The sequence below is a fragment of the Brachyhypopomus gauderio genome, chromosome 10 (genome assembly GCF_052324685.1).
Source record: "Brachyhypopomus gauderio isolate BG-103 chromosome 10, BGAUD_0.2, whole genome shotgun sequence".
NCBI lineage: Eukaryota > Metazoa > Chordata > Actinopteri > Gymnotiformes > Hypopomidae > Brachyhypopomus > Brachyhypopomus gauderio.
The window spans coordinates 7,068,800-7,094,229 of record NC_135220.1 but is presented as its reverse complement, the minus strand read 5'-3'; the positions used below and the strand labels follow the sequence as shown (position 1 = coordinate 7,094,229).

The following is a 25,430-nucleotide window of genomic DNA, read 5'->3' as shown; positions in this document are numbered from 1 at the left end:
CCCCCCCCCCCCCCATCCGGTTACCCGATTTCACCCCCCCTCCCCCCCCCCCCCCATCCTGTTACCCTTCACCACACACACCCTCCCTGGTTTGTCAGACGCCCTCATCCATACTAACACCTCACGAGTTGAGGGCCTGTCTAAACATTAACCTGTAGATGACCGTGGAACAGTGAGGAGGACATATCTCCCCAAACATGAGCACACACCTCCACACTGTCCGCCTGGACCAGCACGCGTACCTGCCACAGTGCTGAGAAGAGCCAGCCAAGAGCCTAAGGTCTAAGGTCACACAGGGAAAGAGCTGGGGTGACCAGGTCCCCTAAGGTCAGTTTCCTACGGTAGAGCATTAGAAGCTCTTCTGGACACAATACAGATGAACATTTAAAAAGGAAGATAAACAAAAACAGTTTATTCCAGCCACAGTTCTGCAGAATAAACATTCTACAAAATCCGAAGGCAAACAAAAATATTTTCAGCTCATGAATAAATTACACCTCCTGCAGCAGAGCAATTAACATGAACAAATTTCATAAATACACTGTACACATTAAAATTAAATAAAAAACAAAGAACTTTATTAAGTTTTATATTTTCTTTTCAGCATGTAAAATACAGTGGATCATAACTAGGATTCTTCCTTCCGTACGGCGTGGCGGGTCATCCCAGACTCTCATGTAACGGTGTTTACGAGGTCAGGGCGTGGCTCATCTGCAGGTCCGACCCACTGCCGCTGTTCCCCACGTCTAGACAGCAGCAGGAGACCCAGTCACTTTTTTTTTGTGGTGAACAGTGCGTGTTCAAGGTGTGAACGATGGAGCGGTTTGGGTCGCAGGGTTAACCCACCCCACAACAGCTGCAGGGGCGGACAAGCGCACCAGTTATTCCCCCAGTCACTGCTCTGCACTTATAAACACGTTTGTTCTGGGATTGCAACAGAAGTTGTGTGCACGCACACGCACACTATGGATTCACAGTCACACTAATGATCCAAAAATTAAGTGAAGAAGGAAAAACACATCCCAGTTCCCCACAATACAAACACACAGTCATTGCCAACAGCAACGTGGACAAAGGCCGTCAACACTTCTCACACCGCTGCCGGCCAACTGAAAGCGAATGGCTCTGTTGCGTCAGACGGAGAGAAGGCAAACGTCGCGAACGTGCTCCGAGCAGAACACTCACAGTTCACATTTGCACCCTAACCACTAATGCACTTAGTGGGGCAACACCAGGTTTACTGCAGACCATAAAGTTCAGACGTATTTACATGCGATACATTCAGGTACTTCACTGTGTTGCTCTATGGTACTATATTACTTCTGAATGATTCATTATTTGAAATGGTCAATATATTGTGAAAGTTTTAATATACAGATATACAGAATGACTGTTGTCATGGATTGGATTCACAGACTAAGTAGAGGATGACATTGCTAACCGATCTACAAGCGCTGCTTCAGAATTAGCTGGTCTGCGTCAAGATGCGACATTCCAGCTCCACATGAAGCTCCAATATCAGCATGAAGCGTAGACCCGTGTGAGGACACCGTGTGTCAGCCTCAGGGACGAGGGGGAGCTGCAGGGTCGGGAGATGGGTGTCTGGCACCGAACTGGACAACATGACCCAACAGTCGGGTCAGAACACAGGACCCATGACTTATTGCTGGCCCTGAACAGCAACTCACTTCTGTTTGTCCCTTTATCGAGACCATGGCACGACAACGCTCTTGGGACGGAGGGATGACCTCCAAGATAATACCACTCGGGACTTGAACAGGTGTGAGACCGGTGCGAACACTCCACAGTGCGGGGTGGCCACAGGGCCGGGTATGTCAGTAGAGTACAGGCAGCGCAGCGCTGGGAAGAGAGGACTCGCACGGAGTTTGTGCAAAAAGAAAACCAAAATGCTGCAGACAGGTCTTTGATGTGGATGTTTAGAGGGAGAACTTACAAAGCACAACCGCCATTTTGGGTAGCCCAGTGGACAGTTGAGTGAAATGTGTCATGAGGACTGAAGCCATCCATCATGTAATAGCGCCATTGAGTTTGTTTGCAGGAAACGGTCCACATTGGCAGATGGGCCTACAGAACTTACTTGAGATATTGAAATGCAACAGGATTAAGGAGGTTACACCTCCTGTAAATCTGTACGTACACACACACCTTTGCGGAGTAAACATTAAATGTCTCAAGGGATGAAATACAAACAGCCCTTCTGAAGCTGAATAGCAGGATACAGAGGGGGCAGGGGCAGGGCCAGGTGGGCAGGGCCAGGTGGGCAGGGCCAGGTGGGCAGGGCCAGGTGGGCAGGGCCAGGTGGGCAGGGCCAAGTCCTCTGCGCATCTGTGCACGATACACATTGGTGCAGGAATGTGTCATTATTGGAGTTGGCACGTTGAGTCAGTATCACCTTTGGTTATAGTCAGCAGCCTCTTCCATTCAAACAGCCCCTCAGCATGGTTGATGTGTGTGGTCGGCCTGAAGAGCAGAGCTGGGAGGAGGGGCTGGCCTGCGGGGGACAGGGCGGGGCATGCAGATCAGGTGTGGATGGTCACAGGCTCACCTGGTTTTTATGGGGGTGGGGGAGGAGGGATTGCTGCACCTAACTGCTTCAGCAGTGCACACGGGTATGTGTGGAACACCATCCTGATTTAGGTGGCATGCTCTCCTTCATATAAAATTATGATAAACCATAACCACTATTTGAAGGGATTCTTCAAGTGTGTTGGCATACAGCAGTTTTTAACCACGTTTACCAGCACATAAAAAAAAAAACCACAAACAAAAAATTCTGTGGATCATTTGGGATCCCGAAAGTTCACTTAACAGCCAAGGCGCGATTTAGATCGAAGGCCCCAGTACGCTCCTCCTTCTTAGACACCCCCTGGTTTGTTCCTCTTTCCTGGACACACCCCCTGGACCTGCATTCCTGCTTTTCGTCACGACTGGCTCATTTTGGAACTGGAGGTTTCAGACTGTTCCAGAAGACCACAGCGAGGTCCGAAAAAACAAGAGCACCAAGATCAATGTACAGTCTCCAGCACGCCACAGGCTTCTAAAACATTTTAAAAATGTCAATGTTCTTAAAACTCACAAAACAAAAATGAATACAAGCTGTTGCAGATATCTCTCCGTGTTGTGCGACGGGCCGCATCTCCTTTCTTGGGGGCGTGTCCAAACAGTTGGGTGCAGCCTAGCTCCGCCCCCTTCCCCCGCTTTTGGTTCATGTTTTATACGTCCAGTATCTCCTCTGCCGTGCCACCGCAGCGTAACCGGTAGCGACCTGTTCTCCAGCTGATGGTGGGGTCCCACAGGGCTGACAGGAAGATCTGGATGGTCATGGATTCCCTGATGAACCAGGCGACGGCGTAGTCCAGCTTGGAGAAACACATCGGACCGCCCTGAAGGGACAGACTCCTGTTAGTTTAACTCCTGAGCCACGTAACAGACATGAGCTCTCATCAGCTTACAGAACACATACGGTATTATCCAGCACATCTGTAAAATAGTTTGGCTACGTTTTAAAAGCGCGTCACCTGAACCCCACGCAGCTGGATATAGTCAGCGATGAACCAGGCCAGACAGTGGCACATGAAGAACACCATGATGTCCCAGTGGAAGACGTGGTGCGCGGCCCAGCCAATGATGAGGCTGGCGACGAAGCACTCTGACACAGGCTCCACAATAGTGGCCGGCAGCATGTTAATGCGAAGTTTCGCCCACCTGGCCACAGGAGAGGAGAGACGATCACCTGGGGCGTGTGTGTGTGTGTGTGTGTGTGTACACCTGTATTAGAACCATTAGCAGCTTCTACATTTCATCTTAGCATGATCAGGTCACAATACAGACCAAAATAAACAAGAGACTCTGATAGGACGATGGCAGTGTGAGGGCGGGGCTTATACCTGATCATGCGTGACTGGAACTGTGCGATGGAGTACGATCCCGAGTTCTGCATGGCCACCTGCGTCGCCATGGAGAACTTCCATCCTCTGCAAAGACAAAGTGGGGGAGTTAACTTCCGCCCGGGCCAGACACTAGTGCCGTGCTGGTCTCCATGGTGGCGAATGTCTCCCCCGCACTGACGGGAAATAAACACCTGCTAGGCAGCGACTTCAGGGGAGTTCAGATATCAGGCGCTGGTCATCCTGAAAGGCAGGAGGCTTTGCCTGAAGGCCTTGATAAAACAAGCTAAAATGTAATGCTAAAATTCCAAGGCTATATATCTAATCAGACCGCATATAATCTACTCGGACTTAATTTCAGGGAACTCTGTCATGGCTGGTCATGAACACTACCATGAGGAATGCCCCACCTGTCCGCGATGGCCTTGGCCATGAAGTAGTCCTCAGCGATGTACTGGGCGAAGGCGATGAGGCCACCCGCCTGCTCCAGGACCTCCTTCCTCATCAGGCAAGACATCCCCGTCACACACTTGATCCCAGTCACGTTGGCGGAGATGTAGGAGCGAGGGTGCGACGTCCCAAAGTACACCTGCAGAACCGAGACCGGAGGGATTACTCGCCATGCACCTCCGGGGAAGACTTCAAGTCAGCCGAGACAGACCAATTAACACACAGTGCTTAACGAGGAATCATGAGGAAGCCAGCCGAGACAGACCAATTAACACACAGTGCTTAACGAGGAATCATGAGGAAGCCACACGTCAGAGCAGCACCAGTTACGACGCATATTCCTTTCACGTCTGCAGGTTCACGACAAACATGCCGCAAGTTACCTGGAGGAGGTCAGTTCATGGTATTATTCGACTGAACATGCTTTAGAAGATTTAGTCCTAAGAAAACACGCACACATGCGCGCGCTCACACACAGCAACACCAGGAGTGCCACATCTCACTAGCAGTTACATTATTTCTAGGTTGGAACGTCACCTCTCAACACTCCAAATGGCCTTTACTCAGAACCAGCAGCATGTGCTGGGCCAGGGGTGCCCAATACGTCGATCGCAATCTCCCGGTCGACCACGAAGGAAGTGAGGGTAGATCGCACGACATTAAAAAGTAGTGGATGAATGACAGGCTATCGTCCATCTGCACTGACGGTTGTATTTTGATTGACATGCCCGGAGCCTCAACCTCTCGTGTCATTGGCGGCTGGCTGTCGAGCGCACGGTGAGAGTGGTGAGAACAGCCAGCAGTGGCCATCTACAGGTGTGGGAGGTGATGTCTATGTGGTAGTGCTGGTCAGCAGTCAATACACCATTTCCAGGCTTCTCAGAAACAGCTCAACTGGAATGCAACGTGTTCCTTCCTTTCTTTTCTCCTAGATTATCGACGCTGCATCAGCGGACTGTCCTATTCTGTACAGACAACCCTGACATGCAAAACATGGCCTTGCTCTTCGGGCTCCTAGTGAAAGTATTTGCTGTTATTAACCCCCCTGCTTGGATCAAAAGATGCTAGTTATCTAGAATGGTAAAAGGTATCTGGTTATCTAGAAATCATTTTCATATCAATCCACACAACATGGTAATAACCTTTCAGTGTTCAGGGACTCAGCATAACAACTTCCAAAACCTTGATCAAACATATCAGCCTTTTGAAGTTAATTTACATGTTAAATAAACAGCACAGCACTGTCATCCCACCAAGCTTATGTGTTCACAGGTTTGGTGAGCATGGAGAGGAGGAAGCCCTCATGGCTGTGGGACTGGAGTAGAGGGCACTGGTGGTGTAGAGGCCCCCCCCCCCCCCCCCAACGCTGTACCCCATAGGCCCACCTGGCCACACGCACATAAGGCCTCTGATTGGACTAATGACAGCTGCAATCAGCTCTGTATTCTTCAGAGATGAAGAGTGTCCACAGCAGGAGATGTTCCCCACCCACACACACCTCTGCTCATGTCCTTACCTGCTCCAGTGTAGCGGCGAAGCCCTGTCGGTCAGCCACATAGGGGAGTCCGTGAACCAGTCCCACCTTCTCACTCATCTGATTTGCCATATCAGTAAGGGTGTCCGGCTTCACTGTCAGGACACAGGTAGAGTGTTAGCAGGTCGGCAGCTAGAAACGGCCCTTCAGTGTTGGCTGTTTAATCCCGAGGCAGTGGTGCTACAGGTACAAACGCACTACAGTGCGCACAGTGGCTTACCAGGGTCTTTCCATCAAGTACTTTCCATCAAGACCAAAGTACTTGGTCTTTCCATCAAGTACTAGTTCACTCTAGCTGCTTTGTACAGCCTTTCTGCCATAGTCTTCACCACTAGCATCAGTCACCTTTTCCCTTATACTGACTGTATATAGACTGACAGTGATGCTGCACTTTGCACATTACACAATTAACTCAAATTTTAGCTTAATTCATCATATTGCCTTATTTTGAAGAATTTGGTAAGTGTTTTATGCACCCTGGGCTACTGTAATAATTGAATTTCCCTCTGGGATTAATAGAGTGATCTATCCACCTTTCCAACTACTAGGGCACAAAGTCAAATGACAAATTACAGAAAAAAGTAAGTCAAGTTTAGATACATGACCTCAAACAAACATAAGTGCATGACCTCATTTATAATCAAACGGAAATATATTACTCACACTAGACACAACTAAATAAATAAAAACCCATTAAGCAACTTCTTTTGGTGAATGCATGATCCAGCCGCCAGGTGAACATTTGGTGTCCACACCCACGTTACATTGGAAGACTGGTGAAGTACCTCGAATGCCACTGTCGCAGATCCAGACCAGGCCATACTTGGCGCCCTCGTAGCCCGGCATGAGGTTGTTGATTTTGGGGTTGATGCCGACCTTCTTTCCCCCTGTGGCAGCAGAACACAGGAAGTGGATGAACCTCACAGTCGTGGCAGCAGCTCACCGATATACTGGCTCTTCCCGTGACGCCGTCCTGGCCTTCGTGCTGCTCATTAACTCATGGATTACTTTTTAAGCACCAGTTATTCACAATAAAAAGTTCTTTCTATTCCATACACAGAAGTAGACGAGCTGACAAAGAATGCTTTTAGGCGTTAGTAAAACATCTGGAGGCTCTCAGAGTCCAGTCCCTTTAGAGCGCTTCCATTCGGGGATCACTAATGTGTCTGTCCCGCCATTCATGCACAAACACAGTGTTTTGCGTGCGCATTCACACACACACGCGAGCTTCAGTGGTTCAACGTTTATATTTTTAGCATTTCCAAGGGCTCGCCTGGGGATCGAAGGGTGAGCGGGACTTTCCTGTTGGAGCCCCTGACGATAGCGGAGCTTCCTGCCCTAGAAGCGAATGGTGGACATTCTCATGTACCTCACGCTGTTGGGTTTGGTGCCGTTATCCTGCCCTCTCACTGCAGTGGCGTTTTGCCACATCTCACACCCTCTTTTTTAATCTCAGGTCATTTGTCATTGATTGTACTGTAAATCATCTTGTTGGTTTAATGCTGCTGTACACAAAAAAGTGGGTTGGTTTGACTTAAGCCAGTCAGACACGTCTAGTCCCCAGTTAGATGAGCAGCTGCCAAACCTCTAATTGAGAACTTTGTTGTTTTACCCCGAGGGACACAAAGAACTGGGTTTAGACTTTGGTTTTCCATGTCTGAGTAGTTCTCAACCCTTATGCTTATCTGCAGCGAAAGACAGTTTGGATTGAGATAGGGCCTCTCCCAGCCCTCTCCGCACTCACTGCCATCTTTACATGCGTTAGCACGGCTTGTCTGAAGCTCGTCTTCCCCAGCACGTGTCACTGGTCAAAGGGCGAGCTGCTGCCACTCTATTGGCCAGCGCCGAGCCTGCAGCAGGCCAGCATCTGTGGTTAAGCTGGTGCGTCTCTCAAGACTGCACAGTAACAGATGGGCAGAGCAAGGCGGGGCTCAGGAGAGCAGGATTACAGGATAACAGGACCCCAGAGAGCGGGTCAACAGTCACTGCACGTCCTTAATGAGCGAGAATCAATATTCAGTCTCAGAGGTGTTCCTCCAGACGCACTGCTGGGCCAGGAGCCTTTACACATGGGCTCTGCTCAGTCAGAGGAACCAGACGCCCAGACTAGCACTTATCTACTTCATGATGCAGCCCAGGCAAACAAATATTATTGGAAAGTGTACGTGTGCGTGTGTGTGTGAGAGAGAAAGATAAACAAGGGTATATCTACGGTGACGAATCTCATTTATTTTGACAGAGCCATGACCCCATGTGCTCAATTAAATTCTCAAATCAACACAGAGTGTGAAGGTGTTGGAGGGCTTACCTATGAACAGTCTGGCATCAACGTTGGGATATTTCCCTAGCAGCTTTTTACAGACATCAATGGCTGGATCATCGTGGTCTTGGACACAGAGAAGAATTTCGTACTGAGGGACAGACAAGAGGACAGAGGGACTTAACATTTCCTGCATGTATATAATGGCAGACAGAGCGATGTTGAGGAGAGACATTACATCCCTGTTCCGTCACTCGTGCTGCACTTGAAGGACGACAAGGAGGCTTCAGTCCCACAAATACAGGGCCGTCTAGACACTGGGGGGACTTTAGAAATACGGCCGGAGGAAGAGCAGGTGTCCAACTTGAGGACGACACCACGCACTCCAAACTCTCACTGGACTGCATGCCAGCGTCAAGGGCTTCCCTGCACAGTCCAGGCTGCCGACACTACGTTGCCATGGCTACAGCAGGGAGGCCTGGGTATTCCCCCTTTTGTCTGCATCGCCGAGGACACAGAAAATCCACAATGCCCACAGGGCAATAGACGCTCACATAAAATCCACCAGACACACGGCGAGAGAATGTTGGAGAAGATAACGGAGGTAACTTCTCTACCACCATTCAGTTATCATGACATTGAGGTCCATTACCACTACCACGTACACACACATTTTTGTAAACTGGTAAACTCCTAAGAACCAACAGCACAGTCAGCACATTTTACTGACACACTCCAGGAAATAAGACTGCTGAGAAAGTCATGACACACACACACACACACAACTATAATTTCCTCTTTATCTAAACCTACTGATATGAAAAGGTAATAATGTTCTATCACGAGACATGTTTACATTCCACACTATCACTACAGTTTACTGCATTTCACTCCTCCACCACCACCACCACCACCACCACCACCACGGTAGTCCTGTGTTGCCCCACTGTCTTATGTATATAGCCCTGTGTGGTCCTACTCTCTAATGTAGTCCTTGAGGAACGTTGATTCACCCAGTACCATCACAGAATGCATATGGTTGAAAATCACAATAATAAACCCACTTGACTTCCTCTGCCAACGAGATCAGACCTGGAACCTACGTTTTTTAGAACCTGTACATTCATCATTGTTAAAATCACTAAACAAAATCATTCAAAGACAGCAGAATGAATGAGTTTCAGGAACAACTCACCTTTCAACATTATAAAACTGACATTTTGATTATTGTTAATAATTAAACAACAGTTGGACAGAGACGCGCCTCACTGTGCATTTGTTCAACCGTGGTAATAAAGGCTTGTGTGTGTCAGACTGCTGTGTGTAAGTATGAGGCTGTGTGTGAGCGTGCGTGAGGCTGTGTGTGTAGGGTAAGCCCTCACACAGACCTCTTTAGTCCCTTTGACCTCCGTTCGTAACAAAGACAGCATTAGTTAACCCAAGCTGAAGGAGAGATGATAGATATCCATCAGAGAAGCGAATCAAGATAAGAGCTCGCCAAGGGTCAAACGCTCCCTTTATCCTCAGCCATTCCGATAGGAGTGTGGGTTTCGACGTGCGTGAAGCACACACACACTTCACACGAGGCTCTCACGTGGCAGTGTGTACGCCAGGGCCTTCAGCTGCTGGCAGAGCGTTCGCTCAGCTGCGGCAACAAAACACCAACACAAAAGGAAGTACAGAGCGCAAAAACAGAACTGCCCACATATGAAGTCACAAGCAACTAAAATGTGCCTTTTTTTGTAACCCCACTGCCAAAACTCCTCATGTCTTTTTGTCCATTCAACCTGCATTTTCTTGAAAGCCAAAGTCCTGATTACCTGATGACAAGACCTGCAATCTCACTTTTTCCATCACATGCAAGGGCATTGATCTGCGCAGTGGCAGGATTTTCACGTGGGCACACGTTGGCCTGAGGCAGCTCCACGGCCCTTGGTCGAGTCCTAACCCCAACCCTAGAACAGGCACCAACACACAGACACGTCACATTGAGACCTGTTAAAAGGGTACGTTTGCAGCTTGGAACCAATACTGCAATAATTATCAATAAACCACAAGCCTAAGATGTAATGCAGAATGACGTAATTTGGCCTGAACCTTTGGGTGTGGTCGTTCTCATCCTCTACAGACACTCCAGCAAGCAGGAAATTAAAATGAGAGCCTAAAGATTCTGATTCTTTGTATACTACTACAATGCATTTTTAGGAGCCAATAGCTGGTTAAGAAACCCTCGTTTGAAAGTGAAACCATGATTGAAAGTGCAGGGGGACTCGAGATTCCCATCCAGACAGCTTCTCCCATCAGAGTCCGCAGTCAAAACACTCCGCTCTCCACGTTGAGTATCTGGACTCCACACACGCTGAGGCCATCTTCAAAAAGTTGATACGGAAGCCAAAAGCTCCATTAACGGTATCGGGTGATGCGGAGTACCATTTCAAGCGTGGATCATCAGCATGAACGTCAGTTAGCAGGCCATTCATTAGGGATGAGATCAGGGACATGGTAGAGGGCAGTGGACCGAGCCCATCTGGTTTTTAACATTTCATAATGTTAGCAATGCAATGCTGTGAACTCATTTAAATGCGAATTAAGGTGCGTCATTCGCAGGAAAGCCTGGCAGCAGGCCAACATGCAGAGCTATAATCGAGTCATTAGATTTACAGCGTTCACAATTCCTCCTCAAACACAATCGCCCCTGCCTCTCTCCACAAACAGGGTGGGCCCTGAACACGGGCAGGCGGCACCACTGCAACATTAACAACACTGCCAAGAACGGAGATCATTTCAGCCATTGATCTGATTCATATCCGTTGCATGCAGAGACCCTCGTCTTGGTGACGGTGTAACAGGATGACTCCATCTGCCATGTTCTACCCAGCATGCCCTGAGCACTGGAGGCACAAGAGGCCGGATGGGAGCTTTGCTGGGCGGGTCTTTACATCCTTCCTGAATTTGCCAGGTTCTGCTTCTGCTTTTCAGAGGCAAAAATTCCAGGGCAGGTGTGGCTTGGCAACCTGCCTGCGTGTGGCTTTCATACACATTTTAGTTTTTTGTTCCTCTTTTGGCTTTACTAGGAGAGGAAGCAGTCCACCAGGACCACAAAGCACATGCAGCAGGAAAAGTGCTGGCCTGCAGTGTACAGTACCTCAGTGTGCAGTACCTCAGTGTACAGTACCTCAGCACGGTGGGCTTTCAAACCACCACTGGACATTACACCACTGCAGCAGCATAGTTCCCAAGGGCCTCAAAATCCCCTGCGCACTCATTATATCAAAAACATCCTTGGACCAACTTAGCTGCCCATTTTACACTTAATGGCAGACAGATACACCTCCTAATGACTGAGCCAATGTAAAGCTGCCTTGAGGGCATAATTGGACGCCTGAGGGCCCAGGTTCCAGGGGTTGTCCCATTCAGACACTTGTGAGCGTCCAGACTCTCCGTCTGGAGTGCAGACTTGTGGAACCACCTGAATGCAGGAAGTTTAGTTAACATGTCAGATAAGGGATTATAAATTTGGTTAATTTTATTATAGCTTCAGATCTTTAATCATTTATGTCTCCTGACTATGTCAGTGTAACGTCATATGTAATCTGGATTAAGATAAACCACACATGTCCAACAGGTCAATGGATCAGGCACTCCACCACGTCTGCGTGAGCAGCTTATTAAACATATAACGGCATGACATGGTATACGACGCAAAATCCAAACTTGTGTCGTATTTAACATTCATGGTAATCATGTGAAATGGGTTGAGCTCGAGCCAGCCCTTTATTATGGGCTTTGCAGATTTGAAATGACACCGTTTAACACTTGACGAGTATTGTGTTAATACTGGACAAAGACTGCGTAAACACTGTAAACACTGCATGAACACGAGATGCTGCTGACACATGATGCCACTGACTGGCTTCTGCTCAGTGGCTCACAGGCATTTCGATTGGGTAACTGAGTTCAAATGCAGACACACCCTCTGCCATCATACACATGAAATCAATACACATACAGGCACTCTGAAGAGCTGAAAGATACAGTGAGTCAGTGTCACAAGACAACACCTTTGCACAAGTCATGACCTGCCTGCCTGTGCGATTCTCGTCCACATCATTGCCTTACACCACTAATGTTCTTCTATTGATTGTGCAACTAAATCCTACAGATACCATTCAAAATCCTACAAATACAAAGACTTGTGTAAAGTCAGACTCTTGACCATGCTACTTATTTAAGTAAATTCCATCTCTGGTTAGTTTTTACGTAGCTTGTATAACTTGTATATGCTTAATTACTGCCTATATAAGCAGAATGTCACTGTCAAATTAACTGCGCATGTGACTCTGAACGATTGGATTTAAAAAACAGTGATAAAGCGTGGCCCAAAACTCCTGAAGTGTACAGACGTAGGGAGTCACTCTATGGGTAGTGTCGGCCGAGGGGCCTTGTGGCCTGGAATAAGTCCGCACAAGAGTTTGAAACTTGATTTTTTTTTTTGCACCTTTAATTACGAGACACATACAGCTATTTATATATTTACAACATGCGCACTGGACAACAAATAAAACAGTATTAAGTTAATACTCAGAGTATTGTGATCAGTGACAGCAAAGTCACATTGATCCCACATAGACTTACTCTCCTAGCCTGCTCTCAAGGGCTAGTCTTCCTTTCGGGCTAGTTACACCCTGTTATATTCAGTTATATTCACCCTGTTATAGAGCTGGGCGATTAATCGATGTTATCTATTAATTCTAATTTACAGTTAAGGACCATGTGTTTTTATGAAAATTGATTTTCTGAGTTTTACCACTGACGCTGCACTGTGGGATCCCGTAGTTCAGTGAGCTTAACCCCTCCCACCCATCCAGCCTCAACACAAACATGACGGCAGAGCTTGTGCACAAGAAAGGAACAACTAGCCGAGGCATAAATCACTGGCACGCGACAAGCTGGACCAGCATCAGCTAAAAAAATTATAATAAAAAAATCTCAGACAGAGAGCATGATCCTCCAATCGAAATCGCTCCTCAACACTCTGCACTCAGCTCCCGCCACAGACCCATGTTTAAATAACACACAAAGAGGAAGAGCTCTAGAGGAGATCAGTGTAGAGGACCGGGGGTTTGGTACAACCACAACCACACACACACACGCACACGCACACGCACACGCACACGCACACACGCACACGCACACACACACGCGCACACACACGCGCACACACACGCACACACACACGCACACACACACACACGCACACACACACGCACACACACACACACACACACAATTGTTCATAGTGCTGGGAGGTATGACCAAAACTATATAACGGTATTTTTCTAAATTATATCAGTTTCACGGTATTTAGCGCAGCAATAAACAGCGTCCCTTGAGAAACAATTAACGACCGTGCTGCATTCCGGACACGTTTAGGTTTTCGTGTGAACCGGTATACCGCCCAGCACTAATTGTGCACTTGCCCTGCTGTGCCTGCTTTGGCCATCACATGGTTTTCCTCACACAGGGGCCTTTCTGCTTCCTCCTGCTCTCCTCAGCACGGGTGTGTGTGCGCGTGCCGCAGGAGTGTGTGTGAGAGAGAGGAAGAGGACAGAGTGCAAGAGAATTAAAGAGAAAGCAGTAATCTTTAAACAAGATTGTGTGTGTGGATACATAAAGGACAGAGCAGACTGCATCATTTGAATAAGTGCCCAGGAAGAGCTCGGTCTGCTGTACCAGCAACCGTTAATTCACAGGCCAAGCATGCCTGCTCCTGCTACGAACTGTGAGAACACATTACCCACATCCTCATCACTGAAGGTGACTCACACACAAACAACTCAAGTACCCACTGAAGCCTTCAACCCACCACACATCAGATCTCCTTGGAATGTCCCCCATGGTTGATGCTACAAGCCTCAGCAGGTTTGATTAGTGCGATGATCGACACAGGCCCAGATTCTTCTCCTGCTTATGGGAAAGAACCGTGAACCAGTCGAGCAGGATGACGGGCCTGTGCTGCTGACCTACAAACCCAAACTCTCACAACTCACCCTCAACTGCAACCATGCAGGAAGGAGAGGGCACAGACCCCGCCCCCATGGACACGCCCCCCCACGCCTCAGGATGACTGTCGGGTCTGTTCCACAACAAGCCCTTGGTTTCCACACAGGCATCGTGTCACACAGACATGACCCAACCTTTTCCTGACACCAGTAAATGTGTAAAATGTGCCGCATTTTGTCAATTGGGATTTTTTTTCACCGCAATCGAAATTTGTCCTCTGCTTTTAACCCATCTGTGCAGTTAGAACACACAAACACACACAAACACACACTAGTGATTACTAGGGGGTTGTGGATCACACATGCCCAGAGCGGTGGGCAGCCCTAGCCCGGCGAGCAGTTGGGGTTAGGTGCCTTGCTCAAGGGCACCTCAGTCATGGCCTCAATCAGTGACGTTCTACATGCGTTAGAAGAGGGAACTCGGGACTCCACCAGGTGCAATTTTGCGAGTGATGTATTCACTCGTAACCCGTTTGATCAGACGCAGGGAGAAACGAAGGCGAATGCAGAGAGCAAAGGTGAGAGAGCATGTGGGCTGGTGTGGCACCGTTGGCGTGAACACACGTCAAAACAGCTCTGGTGTCTTCACAGGAGTTGCTCACCAATGCTGCCACCACAGCCAAAAATTAGACTATGGTCTTCATTATACGTGGGAAGGTGTTGTGGTGGTTAGCACTGTCGCATCACAGCAAGGCGGTCTGGGTTTGATTCTCGGTCTGGGCTGCTCTGTGTGGAGTTTGCACGTTCTCCCTGTGCCTGCCTGGGTTTTCTCCAGGTACTCCGGTTTCCTCCCACAGTTCAAAAGACATGCACGGTAGGTTGATTGGTCACTAAATTGCCCGTAGGTGTGAGTGCATGCGTGTGTTGGCCATGCAGTGGACTGGCGTCCTGCCCATGGTGTACCCTGCCTTCGCCCGAAGATGCTGGGATTTACTTCAGCCCCCTCGTGACCCCGACTAGCGGATAATGGATAAAGTCTTCATCTTGAGCTCAGAGTGTACCATGACACCACATAATTCTAGCACTACATGACAATGATTAAAAGGAATAAGTCGTAAGTACACAGTAAAGAATCTAGACAACCTCTATGCTCTAGCATTAAATCTGCCACTCCGGCCACTTGAAAACTACATTCTTTCTTAATCCCAATTTCAACACCAAACAGATTCATCATTGTGTCACAGTTCTGGGATATAAATGCTTTCGTAACAAATGTCCTCAGGTCATGTACATCAGTCTGCTTCACACCACCTTACAGCTGGCCACACCCCCTTACAGCTGGCCACACCCCCTTACAGACACCAGAGCAGCTCACTGGACTCCACGGTCACGAGCGGCACACCTCGCCAACCTATGAAGACATAACCCAGCAACAAGGAGTGACATCAGTGCAGAAGTGGCTTGAGCCCAGATGAGCATGTCCTGGGACACTCAGAACAGCGACAGCTGAAGACAACAGTGTTCACCACACGCAACACCTGACAATGCAAGCATCCATCCATTTATAATCTCTTATTCAGGTCCGCATCGCGGGGGCAGTAGCCTAAGCAAAGGGGCCCAGGTTTCCCTCTCCCCAGCCAGCTCTTCTAGCGGGATACTGGGCTGTTCCCAGGACAGCTAAGAGATATAATCTATGTCCTGGGTCTTCCCTGGGGTCTCCTCCCAGTTGGACATGCCCGGACTGCATCACTGGGGTGGCATCCAGACCAGATGCCCGAACCACCTCAACTGACTCCACTCTACATGGAGGAGCAGTGACTCTACTCCGAGCCTCTCCTGGATGACCGTACTCCATACCTCATCTCTAAGGGAGAGCCCGGACACCCTGGGGAGAAAACTCATTTCAGCCACTTGTATTCGCAATCTCATTAAAAATTTTGAAACAAAACAGGACCCAAGATTACACAGTTTACAGATACAACATCTCCATCCAGGAAGTTAGACAGGATATTCTGACAAAGCCTCAATTTACACAGATGCAAATCTTGTGTTTCACTGCAGTTCTGCACATCCTGCTAGTCTTGGTAACCTGAACCTGGCCAGCGAGTTCTAAGGTCAGGCGTCCTAGTTCAGCTCCTGCTACCAGACTGAAAATTAGACTTGTAGGTGACATTACCTTTGGGTAGTCCAGCTCGAAGAATGTCTCGAGGTTGTCCACGAGGTTTGGATCCACTCCTTTCAAGGGTTTGAGTAGCGAGACTCCTGCAAGTTTGCTGTAGGGCTGCTTGTCGGACGTCTTCTTATTGAGATGCAACCGGCTGTCGAGAGAAGAAGGAGGTGTTCATTGGGGAGCCCTGCAGCGTTCCCGTGTGGCTGTCCCACACCGCATTCACCCACTGGAGGGCCTGATCGATTAGGACAAAGACAGGCGTGTTAAAGCACAGAGTCTAGAGCAGCTTCAGAACACAATGACAACACCTCCACAATCACCATGGGAACATACATGTACATCCATGTTGCTCAAAATCACTGACGGCGTGCTAAAGGACAGTAGGAGCTCACATACCTACACTAGCATTATGATTCAGTGTGTGTGGTAATTGGGCTAGGACTTCACGATGAGGAAATGTTTGTGTCAACACCTCGTCACCGAGAATACCAGTAAACTGTGATAATCCAGCTGTATCTACTCACTGCACAGAGACTATCGGGTAAGCAGACGGTCGACTTGCCCCTATTTGGAGGCAACCTGGTGCCACTTTTAGAGGGAAAAAAAAAGTTGGTACTATACATCAAATTTTATCTAAAGGAAAAGGTTTTGGGTTACAGGCAACAGTTGTACCAAAAGGTCTGATCAATTCAGCTTGCAGAATTATTCTCCATGAAAAAATATGATTCGTTATTCAGACACTGGCTGTATGGGGACCATATGGGGATGCCCAAATACTGATGAGCGTCAGTGATGTTCTACTGTGCTGAGAAGACATTCAGATGGAAACAAATGGGTAAATCAATGGCTTCTTTAAATCATACAGCTGCATAAGTCTCGTTTGTTATCTCCTCCTAAAAAGCCTGTAGAGGAGTGAGCTCATCAGTATGGATGAAGACTGGTGGAGCAGAAGAGCCTCCCCCAACACGGCTCCTACACACAGCCACACAGCAGGGCCACGCGGGGGAAGACGACACACTGCGTTTGTGTAGGGCGAATGGCACGCCGCAGATCAGAGATCACATGCTAGGAGCAGGACGAGCCAGACACACAGAGACGAGGTGATCCAACTGGTTGTGCCGTGACTCCGGTTTCACAAACACTCCCCTGGTTTCATTCAGAGAGCTTTTTTTTCCCAGTTCTAGACAAGCATAGAATTAATAACCTACTGTGATTCTAGATTGTTCATCCAAAATCATTCCCATACAAGGTATTAAATGTGTACGTCTGTCTGCACATATTTTATACACACACCTATGAGAGAGAGGGATAGATGGGGAAATAGAGGGGGGGGGGGGTTGCAGGTTAGTTCTTCCTCGTGCTGTGGGGCTTCTGAGGCTTCAACAGAACGTTGGACAGATGTCCTTCATCAGCTGTGTTTCTATGGAATCCTTGTGCACTTCACTACAATCTCTTCACATCACCTACTACAGTATGTATAGTTCACTCCTCCCAGCTGGTGTAATGAGACATGCTCAGGCAGTGTCCCTCTGAGCATGTCCACATGTCTGTGCTTCATGGAGGAATTCTACTGAATCATTAACCGCCAGCATGTACAGGGGCACCAATCGCAGGCCATGCATTCAGTGACTGCAGCTAGCTCGATTTAAATGGACCATCTGTCTCAAATATGAAATCAAAAGTTATCATGGAGGTCATCCTTTACAGACTCTTGGCCATAAACACGGCTCTCTCTTCAGTAGCCTGGGACAAAGCAGTTCCTTCTCACAACTGAGGGGAAGCATGTTGCCCTCCGAGCTGAGCGGAGTCACTGAACTCCTGACCCACTCTGGTGGACCAGAGCTCACCACTCAGAGATCAGGTGCTTTGGACGTGCACTTCCTGTTAAGACACACAAACCCAGCGTGATTGCGGCTACCAAAGAGGCATTTTGCACAAGGATGCTACAAATGACCTCACACATGGACGAAGGGGAAACACCGGCAGCGGAGAGAGTGGGGAGTGGCGTCATGAGCGACCACGTGCAGTGACACCGACACGGGAAAAGCGACAGCGTGAATCACGCGGCTCGTTGCTGTGAGCATCACACCGCACCGCCTTGACAACTGCCTGGTCAGGACTCGGTTGTGGTCAGCAGCTTATGGAGATTCACTTTAGTGTCTTCGGGTTGCTGTAATGACATTCATCCTCACACATGCACAATCCCCATTGTAGATGCTACTGCATTATTGACCAAGTCCAGTCTGAAAAGACTGGGGGGAAAAATGTGCCTAGAAGCTGGTAACAGCTTTCTCTCAAACTGCAGACTTAATCAACAGGAGTAATAGTACAACTGTAACCAACAGACTAAGACGAGTACAACTGTGCCAGCCAAAGGAAGTGTGTCTGTAAACTAGGTTCAAACAGGTGACTCAAAAGGGTAGGGTCTAGAAGGCTAGGTATCAGGAGGGTAGTGTACAGGAGGGAGAATGCTAGGGTATAGGAGGGTAGGGTATTTACCCTATAGAATATAGGCTAGAGTCGTCATGTGGTCATCACTTTGCCTTATCACATCTCGTTTATGATTAGCTGGAACAAATAAAAGCCTTGACAACACAGACTCGGACATCTTGTACTAGATTTAGTATTCATAAGCACATTGCCCAGAGGAGCCTTTTACCTCAGTTACAGTAGTGACAGATACTGACGATAACACGGGGATAGTACATGCAAGGTCTGTTTCTCCAGCACAGGGATGACAGATACGGTTCACGTGATCACGCCATACTGGTGACCGAGGGGAACTTCCAGATACATACAACTATGTCGACTGAGTGTCTAAATAAACTCCTCGCGATGAAACATGTCGTAGGCAACAAAATGTTTTTAAATTCAGTTTACTAGCTAGCTACACGATTAGTTCAACTTTACTGATTTAATTAGGTAGTTAAAATATTTGATGTCAATTGCCATGCGTTATGAAAGTTTAAACAGTAGCCTAAAGCGGGCAGCTCGTCAGCCACCCAACCTAGAAAACTGAAACACAAGCAGGATGTTACACTAGCAGACCACCACGACAAACACCACCTCACTAACGTCGGGCTCTACTGACATGTGGTAGATTAAACCCGAGTCTAACAGCAGCATAAAACTCGCACAAGATCTCCATTATGAGGGGATAAGCTTAACTTGTAATTTCCTGAAAGTAGCACGAACACTGCGTTTATGAGTGTAGAAGAACTGTGACGGTTAACCGAGCAGCCCGGGCGAGCCGGTGTCCTTACGGTCAACGAGACCGTCAAGTTAGCGGGTTAACTCGGCGGTCCGGGGTAACGTTAGCGGGTTAACTCGGCGGTCCGGGGTAACGTTAGCGGGTTAACTCGGCGGTCCGGGGTAACGTTAGCGGGTTAACTCGGCGGTCCGGGATAACGTTAGCGGGGTTAACTCGGCCGTCCGGGATAACGTTAGCGGGGTTAACTCGGGCGTCCGGGATAACGTTAGCGGGGTTAACTCGGGCGTACGGGATAACGTTAGCGGGGTTAACTCGGGCGTACGGGATAACGTTAGCGGGGTTAACTCGGGCGTCCGGGATAACGTTAGCGGGGTTAACTCGGGCGTAAGGGATAACGTTAGCGGGGTTAACTCGGGCGTACGGGATAACGTTAGCGGGGTTAACTCGGGCGTACGGGGTAACGTTAGCGGGGTTAGCTCGGCGTACGGGGTAGTTAGCGGGGTTAGCTCGGCGTACGGGGTAACGTTAGCGGGGTTAGCTCGGGCGTCCGGGGTAACGTTAGCGAGGTTAGCTCGGGCGTCCGGGGTAACGTTAGCGAGGTTAGCTCGGGCGTCCGGGGTAACGTTAGCGAGGTTAGCTCGGGCGTCCGGGGTAACGTTAGCGAGGTTAGCTCGGGCGTCCGGGGTAACGTTAGCGAGGTTAGCTCAGGCGTCCGGGGTAACGTTAGCGAGGTTAGCTCAGGCGTCCGGGGTAACGTTAGCGAGGTTAGCTCGGGCGTCCGGGGTAACGTTAGCGGGGTTAGCTCGGGCGTCCGGGGTAACGTTAGCGGGTTAACTCGGCGTCAGAGGTAACGTTAGCTCGCCATTGCAATCCAAACATATTTGGACATTGTTCGCGGACGTGATCTGAATCAGAGCGTCTATTCGGTAACCACGATGTTAATATTAAAGGGAAGGCGGATAATGTTTAGATACTGCGGAGACGGCACTCGACCTGCTAATCCCGGAGGAGACGCGGATAGCGTCGCCGTCTACACCCGTGTGTGTGTCGGGAACGCTAGCGAGCCAAGCACGTTATCACAGATTAACCTTACCGAGTCCGGGATAAATGATAAACATTCGCAACTACGAGGACACATAAATCACCAGCCCGTAAGAACAGCAGGTCTCTGAACGCCAGCCTGCCTCCAAAGACCACCATGCTGGTCCCCCATTATACAAAACGTGCCCAGACGTGATGGCGGTCTCAATACTTACACGTAGACGATGGATATGAAATGCATGAGCCAGAGGACAATAAATAACAGAAATCCGAAAATAGAGAACCCTTGCATAGCAAGATCAAGTAAGGCCATGGCTGTGCCTTGATGTCCTGCCGCCGCTGCGTTTGGCCCCGGTACTGAAGCGATGCAGGACAAGTGCATGTGCGGCACTATAGGCGGGACCGGCGGCACGCACAGGGCGGGTCTACCGCGTTTATTATAATATCTACATGAAACTACGTTGTACTTTACGTATCGTATGATATATTAACCTTTACTGGGAAGCGTCTTACAAAAATATACGTCTATGAATACAATTCATGTGCAAGATGTTTGTAATGTTCTCAAGATTTTTCCAAATTTCAGAATGTTAGTTGAATAGAATTTTAAAGTGAAACGATATTAAATTTTTTCGTCATTTTATTTGTTTCTTTTCAAATTGTGTCCTCTCAGTTTTAGTTGGGTGGTTGTTTTTTTAATCGTTCTACACCACACCACACGCTCTCATAAAAGCGCAATTTGTACGGACAGGTTTTCAGTCATTTTCTACGACTGCAGACTAGAGACATTTGCTCAGCGAAGACCGTGTATTTCATGATACTCTTACAACATATCTGCAAAACCCTAGACGTAGCGCAGGAAATTGTTACTGGCAGGAATGGCACGAAGGAAAACGGGCTGTCAATTATATAGTGGCGTCGGCGCAGAAAAAGAGACAGGAAACGTCAACGTTATGGCGAAGTCTTTGAAAAGACGTACACACTGCAGCACTACAGCAAACACTCAAAGCAGAAATGAAAATGACTTGGGGAAATTAAGGGACAAAACATAAAAACGTTCTTAAAGCTAACAAAGACAATAAAAGAATGACAACTCGGATCACATACAAATCACATACACCAAAACCAACTGCTGAACAATTACATTTAAAACATTTAATTTGAACAATTTAAATCTGCGAAGACATGCACGGGATTCTCCACCCTGTGACCAGCCACAATCGCAATTCCACAATTCCATGCCTATATGGACCCGCTATACCACCTCACCAACGATGATGGCCTGGTGGTTGCAGAGTGAGGTCACAGTATCCTGCTCCAGGCATGCCCTGCTTATCATCAGTTAGATACCCAAGAGTGTTCTCAGCATACCCTGCTCCTCCATACCCTGCTCCAGGAACACTGTCTCCCTTCTGTCTCCTGCTTGGAGGAGCAGTACAGGTGACAATCCCGGTTGTGTTGGTGTTGTGCAGTGATGATGCCATAAAGCCATCACTATGAGGATGGAGCAGATGTGAAGTTATCTCTCTGGTTGCTATGGGGCTCTTCTTGCACCCAAACCAAGATGTCCTCCACTACCCGTTCCAACAACATGACCAGGATCATAGAGGGGACCGCATATGCGGTAATCCATGGCAACAAGTACATGGGCTGTATTGTACAATGGCTGTAGTGTAGAATGGCTGTAGTGTACAATGGCTGTAGTGTACAATGGCTCTAATATACAGTAATGTGAAATAGGGTGTAGCTTCTTTTTCAGCTTTGGAAGCCAGTGGGGACGGAGTCAATATGGAGATCAGCATATCAATGGACAAGAGTTCACATCTACACGTGACACCATACTCAACAGACCAGAGACTGCACACACACACACACACACACACACTTGACATGATCCTCACAACAGACCAGAGACTGCACACACACACACACACACACACACACACACACACACACACACACACACACACACACACACTTGACATGATCCTCACAACAGACCAGAGACTGCACACACACAAGACCATTCTCACAACAGTCCAGAGACCACATGCACACACATCACACCAACCTCAAAACAGACCAGAGACCACATGCACACACATCACACCAACCTCACAACAGACCAGAGACCACACCCACACGCAACACCGTCCTCACACTGGTGTCTTCAACTATAAACAACACTGTCAGTCCTGACTGACGCCTGCTATCACATCCCGCTATGGAATTTCACAGAATATGGCATTTGGTGTCCAAAACAACCATATTTATATAAAACGTGTTGACTCATGCTGTGTGGAGCTGGTCCTTCTCCCGGAGACAAACACTGTGTTGACATCACACACAGAGTAAAGAGGAAGAGAGGGATGAGCAGTGCACGGAGGTATTACTCAATAGTCCTATGTATATGTACTTCTTAACTGAAGAACTTCCAGTCTTATACAACATACTAAAGCACAGGGGTCAAGACCAAACCAGATAAAGGTACACACTATTTGCAACAATGCATACACAGCCTTGCAATTTTAGGTCTTCAGAATTGTCAAATGCAGACCGCCATGTGCGCAGTGGTTGATATGTGGAGCAAATGTCTGGCTAATCTCAGGGGAGTTGCTCCTGCACTGCAGACTCCCCTTTCACCTGCAACATGGGTCGTCCTTTTTAACAAATAAAACAAGTCACGCCCACAAGAATGTTTCTGATGTAGTTTCACACGTCCTGAATAGAAAGTCGATACTAAATATAGACTCTGTGTGTTCACATGCCTGCAACTTTGGGTTTGCACTGACCTGAGGGATTTAGCAGGCAAACAGTAATCAAGACGTTTCACAGTTGCAACCTGAAAAAATGTGAATATTGTGTTTAAAAGGATTGTAATTATCACCTAAATAATAGAAAGTACCATAATAGCTTAATTAACAGTAAAGTTTAATGTTGTAATTACTGGAACACACAGCATTGGCAAACTGAAGGTTCAACAAAAAAAGCTTGAATAAAATCCCTTTCATGTCAAAAATACCTTTTTAGAAAGATTAAGGACTGCCATCTTGTGGTGAAATTGAGGAATTGACGCATTGGTAAGCTGTTTCACTGTGGTTAATAGGGGTTAAAATACAACTCTGGACAAATGTAAGAAACCACTCCAACAATACATCCCTATGGCAGCCATTCCATCCGATTGTGTTGATGTCCAATAGAGGTTCACCTTGCTCTGCTTAATGAGACTCTGATAAGGTCATCACCTGGACCACATCTGGTGTAACCACCAAAGAAACCTAGTGGTGGAGAAAGTTGCACAAACATGACAGAAACTTCATCCACTGCTCTGTGATCCTTTGGAACGTCCTCCATTTCTGGACTGAATTTTGTGGCATATTAACTTGGGAGTTACAAGCAGCTGTGGAAAAACATTGATGTCAAATAGAGCAATTCTCAACGTCTACGACATAGTCATGTCCACTTTTAGCAAGCATGTCTGTAGCCAAAACTTTCAATTCTGTTTCCTATCAGCCACTGGATTATGCAGTACTGCTTACCATATTGAAAAAGAGATATGAAACTAACTACAAAGTAAAAGATAAACTTCAACAAACAAGACCATGTGGAAAATGTTCAGGCAGACATCTTGGGTCTTGCACCAATTGTTCATTTATCCCGAACAAGTTGAAACGTTCCAGCAATGAAACAGTGTGTGAACAGCACCTGTTTCCAGTGCACACTTTGCACCAAACATGATCAGCGAACAATTTTCACTGTAGTTGGTGCATAGAATACACTAGTAGAACTGATCTGGAGTTCATGAATCATTAAGGTCATGAAGAATGTGGAAATTTGGCCAAACCTGATGTATTCAAGTTAACCCCAATCAGTTGCTTTACATATATTCATTGCTCTCAGTTGTGGAGATTCAAATGTTCAAATAAGTTATCAAGCATGTAAGCAACCTGTGGAAATGTACTGTGTATGACCCCCACAACGGTAGAGAACCCTGTGGAAATGTACTGTGTATGACCCCCACAACGGTAGAGAACCCTGTGGAAATGTACTGTGTATGACCCCCACAACGGTAGAGAACCCTGTGGAAATGTACTGTGTATGACCCCCACAACGGTAGAGAACCCTGTGGAAATGTACTGTGTATGACCCCCACAACGGTAGAGAACCCTGTGGAAACGTACACAAAATGTGTGGTGTGTGCAAGAGATGGAGACAGGAGAAGACCAAAGAGCAAAACTCATGTACTCATGTAAGTACAGAAAATATGGGAAAAGCTGGATTATTTTTATTTCATGTACTCTATTAGAAGACTTCATCATCACTGAGGATTTAGAGAATGGGAATATATATATATTTGTGTGTTTGTGTGTAAGCGTCACTGATTACATCACTACTAGTGTAACACAGTATTTGATGCTTCCCATTGTGAACTGCAGGAGGCAGTGTTCGCTAAGCATTTGGATGACTGTTTACATACTCAGTGGTTGCCTGCATCAGTTATCAAGCACTACTATTCAGTCCGCGCCGGTTCCAGAGTTCCCAAGCGGTTCATGGATTCGCTGACGACCACGCACCCGACATCCGCAGTGACAGGACGGGTATTCACACGCAATAATACATACATTCTGCACACAAATGAAAACCGAAAGAGTGTTCAAAATGGGTGTCTGATGTGTTAAGAAGCTAACTGTTACTGCTTTTTCCTGTGCAGACAGATCGTGGGAAGAGACGACATATCAGATCATTTAAATAGTTCTAAACACATAACTAAACTTCTGCCCTGGTAACCATCTACCCATGGCTGGATTACTGACCGGGCCAGTGGGGCCAGCGCCCAGGGGCCCTTGAGATCAG

General features: G+C 47.7%; 1 protein-coding gene across 1 annotated transcript; it reads right to left on the bottom strand.

Annotated features, from left to right (window-relative positions):
• Window positions 1-397: 397 nt before the first annotated feature.
• On the bottom strand, window positions 398-20,976 carry ugcg (UDP-glucose ceramide glucosyltransferase). The gene is made up of 9 exons (XM_077019100.1): window positions 20,792-20,976; window positions 16,331-16,472; window positions 8,201-8,303; window positions 6,678-6,779; window positions 5,875-5,987; window positions 4,319-4,497; window positions 3,909-3,995; window positions 3,540-3,726; window positions 398-3,404 (listed from the first exon to the last, which is right to left on the bottom strand). Exons 1-9 carry the CDS (start codon window positions 20,956-20,958, stop codon window positions 3,234-3,236), a joined length of 1,251 nt encoding a protein of 416 aa, XP_076875215.1. The 5' UTR covers window positions 20,959-20,976; the 3' UTR covers window positions 398-3,233.
• Between the last annotated feature and the right edge of the window lie 4,454 nt (window positions 20,977-25,430).